The sequence below is a fragment of the Phocoena phocoena genome, chromosome 6 (genome assembly GCF_963924675.1).
Source record: "Phocoena phocoena chromosome 6, mPhoPho1.1, whole genome shotgun sequence".
In the NCBI taxonomy this organism is placed as follows: Eukaryota; Metazoa; Chordata; class Mammalia; order Artiodactyla; family Phocoenidae; genus Phocoena; species Phocoena phocoena.
The window spans coordinates 61,695,673-61,712,954 of record NC_089224.1 but is presented as its reverse complement, the minus strand read 5'-3'; the positions used below and the strand labels follow the sequence as shown (position 1 = coordinate 61,712,954).

Genomic DNA, 17,282 nt, shown 5'->3' with positions numbered 1-17,282 from the left:
AGGCATCGTTTAGAATTTTCTCTCATTAAAATAAAAGACATGGGCCAGTGGAACAGGCAGTATTAAATTTTATGGGTCTAATACTGACTCACATGTAACTCACAGATGACAGTATATTTTAATTTGCCACCAATACATTTCATATTTTATCTGGATCACCTAGCTTCCATAAATGAAACATTAGTGATTTTTTTCCTTCAAAATCTACAGTAGTTTCAAACTAGTAAATTAACTTGCAATTTGATTTATAAATATAAGGATCAAGTTAAAGTTATACAACAGGTCACCTGGAACATAGTTTACTTCCATATTTACAAGCAGAATTTACAAACATCATTAAACCTTCCTAATCTAGATTTTAGATGAAATAGAATCTAGCCATTTCTGGCATGTTGTAACACACCTGTGGTACTGAAATGCTGTTTCAGTATGAAATAGCTAAAAATTAAAATAACTCATTGTATTTTGCTTTAGAAGGGAATCCATCAGCTATGCTCAGGAGGAGCTGAAGGCCCCTGTCATTCTGTTTGTCTTAACCTTCTAGTTTATCAAGATTTCTAGGAGTAGAATGTCTTACAGCCTTAGCCATAAAATTACTGCCTCTAGATCTTATCAGCTTCAAGGCTGGAGCAGTGTGAAACTGACTGACAGCTGAATGGAATATAGATGAAGCAATGGAGACTACAAGTCATTCAAAGTCCCATTTTATTAAGTGCTTTGAAAATAAGGTCCCAGAACCTTCAGTCAATTTAGGATTTAGTGCAGAAAGCAGAAGATTCGTGGTACTGTCTCTGAGGAGTTTTATCTGAGAGCTCAGGTTGGCCTAGGGAAAATGGGACACAGGAAAACAGAAAATACTAAGATCATAATGGACATACATACTTCTGCCAAAATAAGTGGAGAAAGTAGTTCTACATGACTTTCATTTTTAAATCATTCAGGCTAACTGTAAAACTAAGAAAATTATTTAAAATAGAAATTTATTATTTCTGTAATATGTAATATATAAAATAACTGATTTATGCATAACATCACATTTCTAACAAAAAATTTCTTCCAAGCATATCTTTATATATGACAATTAAAGAGAAATTTTTGTCTTATGTGACTATGTTGCTTTTCTATCTCCATATAGCCATAACAAGTAATCCAACATTATTTTAACATTTTTTACCCTTTGGTAAGAAGAATGGGCAGTTCAGCTCCTTCTAATATAGTCATTTCCCCATAAATATAAAGAAGCCCTTCAAGTATTGATATAAAAAAAATCTCTGACACACACCGTTAGGTGGAAAAAAAAGCAAGATTCAGTATTTTTGTTACTATTCGTAAAAAAAATTAAAAATGCTAATGCGAGGGAAAGAGAGACATTCTGCTTGTACATTCAGAGAATATCTCCAGAGTGATACTCAAAGAACTTGATAACTTTGATTGCCTCTAAGGAGAAGAACTGAGGAACAGAAGTGAGAGGGACACTGCATTATGTACTTTCTTTTATCTTTTGAATTGTGCTACTTAAGAATGTATAACTAATTCACATAAATAAATTCAGGAAAACTTTACATGCAAAGCCAAGGATAAAGAAATAAAAGCATCTACAATTCTTGAATGAATTCTTAACTTTCTATAAATTATATAAGATAGGCCAAACTTTTACTTATATAGCAGTAGATGGACATTGAAATTTTCCTCCAAACAATTGAAAAAATTACAGTATTTTTCATTAATCAAAAAAGGTAGAGATATGAACAATATTAGCTTCAACACATTTTCCTTGTGCCCTTTGGTGGGATCTAATTTTAGCAAGAGCCATTTAACATATAATTACTAAATGTATATACAGAAAAGTAGAAAATTAGCTTTCATATCACAGTCTCAAAAATGGTTAATGTAATCTAATTTAGTTAGTTTTCTTATCAAGAAGAAAAACAACTCCATAAATAACCATCTCATTATAAGAATTCAAATGTTATTTTATGGAGGAATGAATAAATTAAATTTCTTATAGCAAATTGCTTATTATTATATAGTCTGGTATAGATAAACTATGTTGTGATAAATACAAAAATATCACTAACTACAATCATATATATTTGATTCTCAAATGCAAAATGTGTTCTGGTTCCAAAATTCTAAAATTCTAAAAAAAATATGGTTATATGAAAAATAATGATGAAAAATAAATTAGAGTTTAAAATGAATAAAGACACATAAGGAACACTATGGAGATGTATTTAGAAGGAAGATCAAGGCATAATGAGTTCAGATATGACTGTAGTCAACTCTTCTACCTTAATGTCCATGCTCTCCTGAAATGTTAACAATAAATAGATCCCTAGCATTAATTTAATGAAATGTAAAATGTTTATTTACTCAAATAGTAACTCAGCTGAAGTCATACCCAGTGATGTTCCAATAAAAAATGTTACATAATCTTTTTGAAAATTCTTATTTAATACTATCAGCAGGAAATGCCTTTTAAATGTGTATAAGTTTATACTTATATTTAAATAAATAAAAATATATATACATACATACATATTTAATAATTTATACATGGACTCCATTGACCAAATAAAAGAGCACAGTAAAAGGAGAAAAAGTATTTTGACCAAATCTGAATATTGGTAGCTTGTACCATAATATATTCATCAAATAAAATTTAATATGTTACCATAATAATCTTTTGAAAACTTCTGAAATTTCTATGTACCTTGAAAACTGAAACATTTTACAATGCATAGCAAAAATGAAATACTAAAACATGTTTATGTAAAATATTTTTTCACTTAAGGTTGTAAAACTAAAGTAAATCATATGTTCAAATAAAAATTCTCCATTAATGTAAATAAAGATCCTTCTATTATAAGAAAGATGGTTTTATATTGACTATTAGACTAGGTAACAAAATATTTCAAGTGCTGATCATTTATTTTTCTTAGTAGTGGCTTCAATTTTAAATCATCTCTTTTTACTGATTTATCCTGAGAAGTTGGTTTGCACATTGGAGTAAACCTCTTTGTGGCAGAAAGTTAATCCTAATAAATTTAAGTGAAAGTATTTCTATATAGACAGAGGTCAAATGTAAGAGACAGCAAAGGCAATTATTCTGGGAACCAGAGCAGGAAACCTTGGTAACCAGAAACCGCGTAAAGGTATTAGGTTTGTGCTGTTCCCGAGCCCTCAAATCTAACTAGTTTCACATCAACTGAATTAACTGACTATACATTCCACTTATTACAGACTCTTAAGGCACAGCCCAATTGACTACTACTGTCAGGAATTCTGGCAATAGTAGAGGCTACTCCTACCCAGTTAGCTGCATCAGGCATGCTATGGGTGATAGGTTGAACACAGAAGAACAGTCAGAAAAACTGAATTTATATGGCACAGTCTGGCTCAACGTTTGGAAAGAAATGGCTTGCATCTCGACTAACAGGTTCTTAGAGACTGTGCTCATAGACATTCTTTCTATGGTTCTACAGTGAATGAAAAAGGTACATGAAAATAAGCAAATCTCCTTTAATGACACGGCACCTACCAAAAAATCTAGCATTTCAGGAGTCTAAACAACTATAATACATAGCACAAATTTTCTAGCATTTGGCAAGAGGAGGATGGGAGGAAATCTTAAATAGGTGTCATAGCACTGAAACTTTGTTAACTTTACTATAGGAACAGATGTGAAACTGTACAGAATCACCACCTCACTGTGAATGAAGCAGATGAAGATCTTCAGCACGATTGAGGGGGGATCTAAATCAAATATAAACTGTGGTAATAAATGTAAGGTAATAATTACTAGCAGATGTATATTTAGATAATATGTATCTATCATATGTCACTATCATGTGCTTTGATGAGAACACCTTATGATTTTTCCATGCAAAAGTTCTCTCTTTATTTAACTTTTAAACTCCTTTTGCTAAAAAGGAAATTTTCTTGTAAAAATGAAAACAAAAAACCATCCTTTACAGAACCTTAAATATTAATGCCTTTTTAAAAGGGTGAATTAATATGTGCAACTGACACTTAGGAATTTATCTTTTAAAAATAGTTTTCCCACTATTCTCAGCTGTTATAAGTCAGTTATTTTGTGTTAATTTACCAATTAATATAATAAAAATTGCACCAAATTTGTGTAATGGATAACTTAAGGAGTCATGTCATTTTTCACACTCTATACAGAAAAACAAAAAAATCAAGCTATAAAATTCATCCTGCTAATGTTTGTACCGATATATACATGACCTGGAGTAATCAATTTAGTTAACTCAATGATAGCACTAGTAAATTTAGTAAACCCATATCTAGTTCATGAGGATGTTTAACAGATAGCTAAAATTCAGTGTGAAGGCAAGTATCAGTGCCTGGGGAAGGTGAAGCAGGAGAGGGGTGGGGATGGAGCGCTGGTAAGCCAGCATGAGAGAGGGTATATGAAACGAAAGTGGGAAAGGACTCTTCCTCCCCATTTTTTTCCAGTTTTCTTAAGGCCTTGGTAAGTGGCAAGTACTTCCCTTTCCACTGAAAGTCACTTTCTGGATGGCCTGTATCAGGAGCATTATACAGTACTGGTACCTAATCTACCTCTTTTCCTTTTATGGTAAAGGTACAGTTATTTTACATCTAGAACATTTTACAATTTGTTGGTAAATATTATGATTTTAAAGCTGAGAGGATATTAGGAAATCATTTAGTCTAACTAACCCCTTATTTTATTGACAGGGGAACTGAGGTCCAGAGAAGCTATGATTTAGTTTCTAAGCTACATAAATATACTGCTGTGACTAAAAGGTTTAGAAATGCTGTATTTAGTGTTATCAAAAGCAAGAGAGAAATGGGCATTAGAATCAAAAATACAAAGAAAAAATGACAAAAAAAGAACTCTCCAGTTAGAACGGTTAGTTATCTGTTCTGACGTTACCAGAAAATAGTGAATTAAAAATAAGGGCTTGAACAAATGGATTAGGGAAAAGATATTAAATGATGAAAGTATGAACACATGCAATCATTACAAACAGAAAAAACTATATACAAAATACTTACCAAGTACCTATATTATATCATGAAGAAAATCCACAAAATGAAAAATGTAAAGCCTCTCATACAATTATTTTCTACTCAATTTGTTTCTATTTCATTATAAGAACAAACTATATGGTAGGATAATGGAAAAGGGGTACATGCACTTAATTCAAATCCCCAGGCCCCTTTTATATGAAACATCTAGAAAATCAATTCCATTTCTACTTTAGCTAGGTGGTCCTAAATGATTATTCTGCCTATGCTTAGTTGAGGTAAAAATGTAAAGGCCAGGTTACAGAGTTTGAGGATATCAAATTCCGCATAGGTTCTTATTACTATTTCTATTACAGCATTTTAGCACATTAAGATATCCTGTGTCAAAATAAATATATTTATTAAATATTAAAAATTTGAAAACTCAAATATGTGGTTGTGTTCCTAAGATATTATTTGCTCATACCTATGATCAGAGCCAATATATATGCTTCTCATTGGAATCACCTAGATCAGTGCTTCCCAAAGTGTCCCTCTGGTAGAATGCAAAATGACTTTACATATGGCATATGGGTAAACATTTTTAATTTTACTATTTAAGTACGGATTTTAACATATATTAGAAAAAAATTACACAATAAAACTACACAACACATTGTTGCCCCAGCCCAGTGTTTTGGATTTTTTCTCTCTAAAGAGAAAAATGTACGATAGAGGCTATCAAGGACCTAAATTAAACAAATAAAAACTCAAATACTTACTGTCGCTGGGGAAGCCCGAGTGGTATGCGTCACTGAGTGACCAGAATTCTCCATTGAATTGCCAATCAGATAGGTTCCTCCAGAGCTGCTGATGAGTTGTCCTCCCGTGACGCCCATCTGAATCCCACCAGTGCCCACCATACTGTGGGATGAGACCACGGTAGTCACCTGTGCAGAACTCCCTTGAGTATCAAAGTAATTCCCTCCAGTGTTTTGGCTGTACATCTGCGTTTCTGTGTAAGGATAAGTTGTTGTTCGGCTTTAGAAGAAGAAGAAAAAAGAAAGAAATTTATTTATATCATCTTATTCATTTTTTTCTAGTGTGAATATATGTTTAAAATATATCAGCTTAGCCTTTGGAACATGGTGAGTTTTTGTATTTTATATGAAACTTCATTCCCAGAAATAGTTGGGTTTACTTTCCAAACTAAAGGTACATTTCTTTTTTTTTTTTTTTTTTGCGGTACGCGGGCCTCTCACTGTTGTGGCCTCTCCTGTTGCGGACAACAGGCTCCAGACGCGCAGGCTCAGCGGCCATGGCTCACGGACCCAGCCGCTCCACGGCATGTGGGATCTTCCCGGACCGGGGCACGAACCCATGTCCCCTGAATCGGCAGGCGGAATCTCAACCACTGTGCCACCAGGGAAGCCCAGGTACATTTCTTTATAAGTACCTTAACACTTTTCTGTACTTTAGAGCTTTTGCTTGTATACTGGTGCCTACCTCCAGCCTATAAATAAGCTCAGGTCTCTTCCCTCCAAGAAGTCCTGCTGCGTGACTTCTTAAATTTCTTACAAAACTTCCTGCAAATCCCAGTTTTAGGAAAGCTGGGATCCAGAATGACTGGGGGCTGCAAGTCAGCTCCTCACGCTACTTCACACTCCTGGGTGACTTGCAGTAAACCTCAGGTAGCTAGCATCGATCTTTTTCTCGCCACCATAAGGATCTTGAGCAAAGATTTCACTTACCATGGGCCCTAGATCCCTAACTCTTTCTTTTTCTTTTTCTTTACACTCAAGGTTCTCCTTGATGTGGTGACTATGCCACCTCATGTCCTCACTTTCCGCTTCCCAACAACTGCAGTCCAGCTTCTGCCCTTAGCCTTTCACTGAAAGTGCTTTTAATAAGGTCACCTGTGAGCACATCTAAATACCAAGCTAAAAGGCTGCTGTCAGTCCTCATCTTTCTTGACCTATCTGCAGTATAATATTGTTGACCACGCCATGTTGCCCTTTCCCTCCTGGTTCTGTTCTGATTAAGCAGCTTGTTCGACTGATTTATTTTTAATATTCAATTGACTATAACTTACATTTTAACATAACTTTTATTTTTACTTGCAAGTAGTATAAGCTCACAAGAAGTTGCAAAAATAGTAAAGAGGTATAAAATACTTTATTTAAAAACTTAAATATCAAATTAAAATTCCCAGTTTTTTGGTCATTCTCTTCAACACCACATTCCAGAGCTAGGCAGTACTGACAATTCGGTGTAGATATTTGCAGACATTTTCTATGTGCAAGGTCTTTCTGTTTTAACCTCTCTTGTTCATTAGTTTCTATGACATATTTTTTTACCTTTTACTTTTTTTAACCACTATGTTTCGAGAGCTTTTGGAGGCTCCATTTTTCTGGCACATTAAATACTGGTAATTTCTGAGGTCTCCATTTTCAGCTCTTATTTTTTTCTCACATTTATTCGGACCATATGCCTTTATCATATACTGCCTGACCATATACATGCTCATAAGTTGATAGCTCCATTTTCTAATTATACTTTAAGAGTTTTAAATCTAGGTTTCTTTAACAGCCACCTGGTTACCTCTGTTAGGGAACCCCATGATATATGGGAAGTCTCAAATGTAAAACTGAACATATGCCTAAAAGGGAATTCTTTCTCTCTTGCTCTTTTTCCTATATTCCCCCTCTCAGCAGAGGGCAGCACCACAACCCTCAGCTTTGGAAATTACTGCTGACTTTCCATGCTCAGATTGACATCAGTCACTAAATCCTACTAATTTTACCTTCTAAATAATTCTCCAATTCTCCTTTCCATTCTTGTACTCACTTGCCTTAACTCATAATGTTCTCCATTATAACTGCCTTCTAATTAGTTTTCCTTCCTCTATTCGGGCTCTCTTCCAATCTATCTTCACTTTGCTGCCAGGAGAATTTTTCTAAAACGCAAATATGAAAATAAAGCTTTTCATAAAAACCTTTCCATGATTCTCTCTTGCCTTCGGAAGTAATTCACAACCCTTGACCTGCCTTCTAAGAACCATCAGAGCCGATGCCTGCATGATCTCTGGACTTCAAGTGCTTTCTTCGCTTACACCACACTGACGTTTTGCTGGTCCCTGTAACGTGCCATCTTCTCTTGCCTCCCTGCTATATCTCGTGTTTTCCTCTGTCTAGAAGGCCTTTGCATTTCTCTTCAGCTCTCTTCTTCTGTCTAAATCACCCTTAAACTCTCAGTTCAAGCATCACCTTATCTCAGAATTACTTTTCAGGACCCTTTGCCCTCTGTGGCCACTCCTCACAGGCTTGTTATGTTCTGTTCTCTGTACTTTCCTAACACCTTGTGCATACCTGAAATACAGCTCTCCATATACTGTTACTTTCCTCATATATTCGTACTCCCATGAAATTATGTTTTATTCCCATATGTACCCTCAACACTTAACACAGTTGCAGCTACACAGTGGGCACACTAGCCAACAAATAGAATATGATTCTGTTTGAAAGTACATTTGACATAATGGTGACTTCCGTAAATTTCTAAAACATAAATCCTTCTTTTGTTTTGTTAAACCAAACAAATTGGTTAGCACAATTGAGAAATTGTGCTAAACTATTCCAAGATTTTTCTGTATTATTTAAAACAGGTCATTTTAACCCATTACAAATTAATTTGTAATGTAATTGCTGATGTAAATTTTAGTAAAATAATTAGAGTGCTCCAAAACTATTCCACACTGGGTAAAGTTACTGCTTTCCAGGAAGAGCCACCACAGATCGATGTACAAATTTTAGTTTGGGGTGGTGACAGAAGCAACTCCACAGAGAACGTTTTTTTTTATAGATAGAAAAATGCCATTTAAAATACACAGTTCTTCTCATTATTGTTGTATTTCCCAGCTGGATACCTCATTTATGTATTTCTTTCATTATATATTTATTTAATAAAATAAAACAGCCATGTTGATTTCAAATTTAGGTGAAAAGAAAAGTGAGGTCATTTTAATTTATGTCTGCTAAATATGATAATGATCCTATTTAGCTGTTTTTAAAATAACACAATCTGATGTTAGTATTTAAGTATAACCAAGTAAGGTGTACACATAGATACAGGGCAATAAATAAGTTCTTTGACAGGTGCAGGAAATGGTGCCAGCTTTCCTTTCCATAGTCCAAACAAAATGCTTAAGCATGCTCCACAGTAGTAAGTTGATTTTATAAATAAATCATGTAATAATGGCTATCAATAGCTAATAGTTACTGACCATTTACTACATAACAGGCACCATTTTATGTACTTTTCAGGTATTAACTCATTTAATCTTCATTACAACTTTCTGAGATGGGTACTGTTATAATTTCTATTTCCACAGACAAGGTGAATACTTGAAGTTTGGATAGGTTAAATAGCTTTATCCAAATCACACAGCTGGTAAAAAATGGATTTGGCATCTGCACTTAGCCCATGCTCTCAACCATTCTGTCACATAAAAAGAACTTAACTTTTTACGTATGTCAATGATATGTGTGAATGACTACTGAGGAACAGTCCCAAAAGCTGGTATAGGGAACATATGGACTTTCTGTTGCTATTTGGGAGTTCCTTACACCTTAGTTAACTGTTTACTAACACCCCACTACTCTCCTCTCTTACTCAGAATGGAATCTGCAGAAGATGTACTTGCAATGGTAAAGAAATAGAGATGGAAAAGGCGAGACTATTTTGGAGGATACTTACCATTGCACACTTAGATTTCAGAAGTTCTATGATCATGGAAGTTGCAACTCTATTATAAGAGAAACATTCCACGGGGTTTAAATCACTCCATCTTTGGGGTATGACTCCTTTATAAATTAGTCCTCAGTGAACAATAGTAATGTAAACAAATGCATCACAGATATATAAAATCTGTATCTATAGCCCTCAAGTCAGCATAAAAATATGGCAGCAAAGAGCTTTCATTTTCATACTTCCCCCTAGTTGGAGATGATTCATTAGCTAAAAAATCAGCAAAGAACAGGATAAGAGTGAAAGTCACTAAAGAGTATGCCTAATCCATAAATTATGCTCATTACTCAATCATAACCCATGGGACTGAGGAGAAGGCTTGAATAAACACACACTGGGGTAAAGACTGGTAATTTCTAGGGGAAAAAAGACACAATTATATTAGGAAATGAAGTGTCACAAATTGTTGCTGAATTTGTCTCTGACACTTATACACTTGCAGTGGGGAAGAGAGGAGACTTTTAAACACTGGATTGGGTAATAGAGGCAGACCATAATATCCTTAGTCATTGTTCTTCAAGGGTAAGAAGATAAGTATTAATGCATTTGTTGGAGGCCTGTCTGGAGCCAGAGTCAGAGTCAGGCACAGATAATTCCTAAACGTCTTTTCAGTTCTAAATGTTCTAAGCTCCTGAGTAAATACTGGAGAAATTTTGTTTAAAAAAAAAAAAGGCACCACCAACAAAAACAAACACTTCTTTCTTTCTAGGTACTAGAAATAATAACTCTTTAATTCTGATACCTAGGATCAACTTGTCTTTCATACTGCTAGAATGAATACATATGAGATATTGCTTGCACACTATTTCCCCAGAAATTTCGAAGACATACGTTTGAGAAAAGTACTCAATTTTTGGCATATCAGATTGAAAGCAGCTAACTATTTCCGCACTGTACACTACTGAAACAGCTAAATTCCCAAGCAATTCTGTGCACACTTGAAAGATGCTGCTGTGTTCCTTTTGTTTGTTCTTTACTGATTGCCTCAGACCGTTATGAAAATAATGTGTCACATTATTCTATAGCAGAAGAGAAATCTTTCCATTGTTCTGCATATGTATCCAGTAATGAATGTAAACACATAGATATGTGCATACTTGCTGACAGATGCTTCTTCATAGCTGACTCTATTATCAGGTTCTATGTAAATGTCAGGACTCTGATCCATTGAATTCAGTAAATTAGTGCTGTGTGCATCCTATCATGCCTTAGCATATACCCTGACTAAGCATGACCCTGAATATTCCCTGCTTGCTTATTCACTAGGATGATTATGTATGTCAATTTATTTTAGTTATAACCAATTTTTCTGTTTTCTTTATCTTCAGGTGTCTTATCCACAAGTCCAGATGTATAATATCTCTAAATTATGTGTTTTGATTTTACCTAGGTCTTGAATATCCTCTCACCAATAAGCTAGTCAACTGCAAAATCAAGCAATGGTATGAAAATGGCAAATTAAAAAAATAAAATACCTTGCAAATTTCACACCATAAAATTTATTATGAAGATAGAATATAGTAATTTTGATCATTATAATATCTTACATTGGTACAATGTTTTATTGCTTTCAGGCTATTCTGTACACATCCTTTTAACAAATATTTACTGAGCATGTATTCTGGCACCTGGAAAAAAGGAACATGACCTCTACAGTCGTAAGGGCTGCATAACATAAGGGGCAGGTGGTCAAAAATAAGAAAGGAAATAAGATCATTAGACATTTTCTTAAACCTGTGAAAGAGAAAAATAGAATACTAAAGTGTAATAAATGGGAGGGCGCATATTAGATCAACTAGTCAAGGAATGGTACCTCTGAAGAAGAGATATTTAGGTTGAAACTGAAGGATAAAAAGAAGTCAGTCCTATGGAAAACAGGAAGAAAAATATATCAGGAAGATATAGTGTGGCATGTGCAAAAGCTGTGACACAGGAAAGATCCTGGTATTTAGGAAGGAACTAGAAGTCTAGAATGGTTGGTTAAAATGAATGAGAAGGACATTAGAAACAATGAGGTTTAAAAAGTAGATAAAAACTAAACATGTAAGTAGTGTAAACAAATTTTTTAAACTGTGGGTCATGATCCACAATTTAATGGATCACACATACTAGCATTAAAAAAAGAAAGAGACTATAGTAGATGAGACAACATCAGAACATATCACAGCTAGTAAGGATAAGAATTATCTTGAGAAACTTTGTTTCTGTCATATGCATATATGGTGTGTGTGTGCATGTGTATATTTATCTGAGTATAAAAATGTACATCTAATTTTTTCAATGTGGATGGTTGTTTAAAAAGCTTAAAGACATCATTATGGACTATGGCAAGAAGTCTGGATGTTATTTTAAGCTGGGATAGAAGTTTAAGGAAGCTAAGGTACAGGGAGGTAAGGGAATGTTCCAGCCAGAGAAACAACCTAAAGAAAGGCCTGAGGTCAGAGAGGTAACAGGAAACCATGAGAAAAGGGAGTAGCAAACAGGGCACACTGCTACAGATAAGCCATGTAAGATGATTCTGAAACATGTTCATTAGATATAATGAGAGGAGGTAATCTTATTGTAAGGTGTTTCCATGTAGTGCTAGCAAATATATGTCTGATTGAACAGACTGAGGATATAAGTAACTAAAGGCAGCCACAATGAATCCGTTTTAAATATTTTCAAAAAGTTTGGGAGCTAGGAGAATTTGGTAACTGGGAGAACTGTTGTTAGAGATAGCGGCAGCAATGGCCAACAGCGTTTGAGATAATTGTGGTCGTGTGGTGTCCTTATTGGACAACTTCTGGGGTGTGTTTTTGCCTTTGGTCTGGCTGCTGTCTAACAATGCTTGCACCTGTCTTTTTTCAGCTTGATTCTTCAGACTTCCTAGAAATTCTGAGTCACAAATATCTTTCAATAAATTCATTGTTTTGCTTAAATAAGCCAGACTTGGTTTCTGCTGCTTGAAACCAAGAACTCTTAAACAGTTTTTCATTGTGAAGTTTTTATGGGAGTCACCAAAGCCCTGCAGAGAAGTAGCTAGATTATTTGGAATCTTCAACAAATTGCAGTCTTGTGGTATGTAATATCTGGTTGTCTAACATGCACTACTTTTTTGAGTTTTGACATAGATCATTTCTTGAATGCTCTAAGTCAGACTGAAGGCAGAAGGTACATCAGAGAGGTGACATGTCCATTTTGTGCAAGACACCAAAGGGGAAAACAGTAATTCAGAAAGGAATTCAAGTGACCTAACATAAGAGACTATTACCTAAGAATCAAAAACAATAAATTAAATATAAAGTAATAAAATACTAGAATCACTAATGAAACACTTGATTTAAATTCAGAAGACATACTTATTTCTGCTAATTTCAACTGCTAAAACAATAGGTAAAAAATAAAAGCATTTATCGAGTTGTTGCCACAACAGCTACAGAGGAAATGCAAGAATGGATTGTTAAAATGCAATAATAACCCTTGCAATAACTAATTGAGCTTTTTCATTCATATGTAGTATTTTTAATATTATATATGTTGATAATGTACAGAGTACTGAAATCATAACTTTAAATTATCATTACATAAAGATATTTGGACATTTATACTTTACTGTGCATTTCAATTCTTCATTTGTATATTGTAAAGTAGTCGTTCTCACACTTTAGGGCACATCAGAACACCTGAAGGGTTTGTTAAAACACAGATTGCTAGGCTCCATTCCCCGAATTCCTGATTCAGTAGAACAGGGCTAGGGAACCAGAACTGGCATTTCTAACAAGGTTGGCGTTTCTCAGATGAGGTACGTGCTGCTGATCTGAGGAACACACTTAGAGAACCACTGTACTAGAGGATAATAAAAATGTGAAGACCAACTTTCTCAGGAGTAAGGGAAAAAAGTGCTATTTCACGACTATTAGTGCTTTTAGTTTATTTGAGTTTTTTAAAAGTCAAAGTCCACAGTTATAAAAGAAGTTTTATATTCTGTGGCAGTTATCCATGAAAGCATTACCAAAATTTCTGTTCACTGCTATAATGGTTTTTGAAGCATACCAAAAAGGTGTACATAATAAGTACATATAGAGGTCATCTGCCCTGACTACAGAAGTCAGGGAAGTAGATATAGACTTAAATCAACTTTGGCAGGAATGACATCATAAAAGATTTTGATCCAGAGTTGCTGGTCTAAATTTACAAATAAGAAAAACTGGGCTGGATCATATGGTAGTTCTATTTTTAATTTTTTGAAGCACTTCCATAGTGTTTTTCATAATGCCTGTACTAACTTACATTCCCACCAATCGTGCACAAGAGTTTCTTTTTCTCCACATTCTCTCCAACACTTCTTATTCAGCCATTTGCAACAACATGGATGCACCTTGAGGGCATTATGCTAAGTGAAGTAAGTCAGATAGAGAAAGACAAGTATTGTATGATATCACTTATATGTGGAATATTAAAAATCAAACTCATTGGTGGAGCAAGTCAGAAAGAGAAAAACAAATATCGTTTATTAACGCATATACGTGGAATCTAGAAAAATGGTACAGACGAACCTATTTGCAGGGCAGGAACAGAGACGCAGATGTAGAGAATGAACGCGTGGACACGGGGCAGAGGGTCGTGGGGGGTGGGATGAAGTGAGAAATTGGGGTTGACATAAATACACTACCATGTGTAAAACAGACAGCTAGTGGGAACCTGCTGTATAGTGCAGGGAGCTCAGCTTGGTGCCCTGTGGTGACCTAGAGGGGTGGAATGGGGATGGGGGGGTGGGAGGGAGGTCCAAGAGGGAGGGGATATATGTATACATACAGCTGATTCACTTCGTTGTACAGCAGAAACTAACACAACACTGTAAAGCAACTATACTCCAATTTAAAAAAAAATCAAATTCATTGAAACAGAGAGCAGAATGGCACAGGGGCTGGGAGGTGGGAGAAATGGGGAGATATTGGTCAAAGGGTAAAAACTTTGGGTTACAAGATGAATAAGTTCTGGGGATCTAATGTACAGCTTAGTGACTATAGTTAATAATACTGTATTGTATACATGAAAAAAAAAGAAAGGAAGAACTGAGCAACCATATACATACACATAAGCTCAAAAAAATTGTACTAAAAAAAAAAACTGAAAAAGAAAAAAAAGGTGTGTTAATACTATGTTAGCAGCGTCTCAGTTCAGTTCCATTCATTTTTCCTTGTATATTTAAAACTACCAAGTAATCTGCTCCTGTGTCTCACCTGTCATCAAATGCTATTCTTTATTCAATTCATTCAACACATACAGATTGAGCACCTATCACATACGACTGTTGTAGGTATGAGAGAGAGAGTGGGGAGCAAACAAACAAGGTACTGGGCCCACGTGACAGTTACATTCTAGTGGGGAAAAGACAGATATTAGATAAGTTAAAAGTAGATAGTGGAGAATGACAGATAGTTGTAAGTGTTGTGGAAGAAATGTCTCTGTTAGAAACAATAAGGAAACTTAGGGCACAGAAAAACTGGCCAATAATAAGACTGAGGAGGATCCAATAACAGAGGAAGAAAACAGAAGAATGTAAAGTCAAAGAAGACAAAGAATCAAGGATAGAGTGGCTGACTAGTTGATTGCTAGAGATTTAGAAAAGTTAATCTAGAAGAATGTCTATTAGGTTTAGCAAATGGAGGTCTTCAATGACTTTGATAACAGCAACTTCATTGTAATGTGGAGAAAAAAGCCAGCTTGGAAGAGAATGAAGAATACGAGGTCAATCCTAAGAGGATTCACTACAAAGGAACAGAGAAACCAGGTACTTGTTAGAGATGGATATGTTGTCAAGTGGGACTTTCAAAAATGGATAAATGCAGCTAAAGCATGTGTGTATGTTGTTGAGGCCAACCCAGGTGCTAAGTCCAGGCAAACAGGTGGTATGCCCCATACCCAAAGTTAGGCGCACTGCTGGACTCAGGCAGTTTGGGACCTCAGAGCATTCCCTGGAGGCGAGTCTATTCGTCTGACTCCTTCTGAGGGCCAGACTAAGATTTGTTGGATTTGTCCCCTCCAAAACCTTCTGGCCATTACAAAGCTCAACGCTTGTGAACCAGCCTTCAACTCTCTGTATAGCTGGGGGATCTACAAGACTGTAGTCTCTTGTGAAGCACAATACAGTGTTTCCCAACCTCTTCCAATGCATACTCCCAAACAAAGAGTTCTCACTCTAGCTTCCAAATATTTGTTCAAGCAGAGATTTTTCTAAGTTTAACTTCTTTTGCAGTTAGTTTTATAAGAGTAACTATACTAAAAGTGAGTATGTTTTTTCAGACAATACAAATAACCCCATTTCCTGCTCTTATTACACCCTCCCCATCCTGAACCTGACCTGGTTAGTAACCAATGCTTTTAACTATTAATCCCCATTTCACAAATTAGGAAATCTAGGTGCAAATGTGTTATTTGCCTGATGTTATACTGTAGTCAGCAGGAAAAATGATACTTGAACTTGGGTCTCTGAAGTTCATTTAAGAAAATAATACAGGTTGGTTCTAAACCTAAAAAGGCACATGTGGATTTCCTTTATTTTCACCTTTTTTTTAAAAAAAAAAAAAGGAGGGAGGAGGAGAGGAAGAGAAAATTTAAAGGTCTAAACTTTTCCAAGTGTTATCATGCAGAATCATTCTGGACATTATGCTACTGGATATGAAAATATCACAGAGCAAATTGCCCTTAATGTGCATCAATTAATTCTACGAATGAGAAATATTAAAAAGGAATACAACCAGGGCAGTCAAATAATAGCGTTTTCTTCTGGAAGCTGTTTAACTATAACATTTGATGTTGAAAAATTAGTAAATATGGACTTTTCTATACATTTAATGAATATCCAAAGAACATCCTATATTCACAAAATAAATTTAACTATAAAAGTATAAGATGGGTTTAAAAAAAACATACAATGATTCATACGAACAACAGACTCTTAGTCTTAAAGAGTCATCAGTCATAAAAAAGTCCACGAGTTTATTATCTACAATAAGATATACAATAATACAATAGCATAATGTATAAAATTTACTAAAAATTTTTTTTGTGATTGGCCAACCCTTCCCCCCAAACCTCCAAATAATTCATGATCAAAAGACCTTTACCTACAGATCACTGGAAAGGAACATGTGTTGAAGGTCAGAAAATATGAACTCTAAATACTACCTAACTAGAGGTACAAATTATTACACCTCTCTGGGCCTCAGTTTACCCACCTGTAAATTGGAAAGATTAGAATAAATGATCTCCATGACCTTCACAACTCTGATATTCTGAGAAGCCATATTTGAAAGCCTTCCATTACTCTAGGAGGCAGATTGAAAAACATCTTGCTGTGATTTATGTCAGAGTGTTCTGCCTATGTTTTCCTCTAAGAGTTTTACAGTATCCGGGTTTACATTTAGGTCTTTAATTCATTTTGAGTTTATTTTTGTGCATGGTGTTAGGGAGTGACCTAATTTCATTCTTTT

The 17,282-nt window shown here is 35.0% G+C and overlaps 1 protein-coding gene across 2 annotated transcripts in view; it reads right to left on the bottom strand.

The window, feature by feature from the left end:
* The window catches only part of RFX3 (regulatory factor X3), a 157,136-nt gene that overhangs the window by 87,797 nt on the left and 52,057 nt on the right, over positions 1-17,282 (bottom strand). For both annotated transcript variants that reach the window (XM_065878684.1, XM_065878685.1), the window contains exon 3: positions 5,781-6,039. In XM_065878684.1, the coding sequence (XP_065734756.1) occupies positions 5,781-6,039 (259 nt within the window). The remainder of the gene's footprint in view (positions 1-5,780; positions 6,040-17,282) is intronic.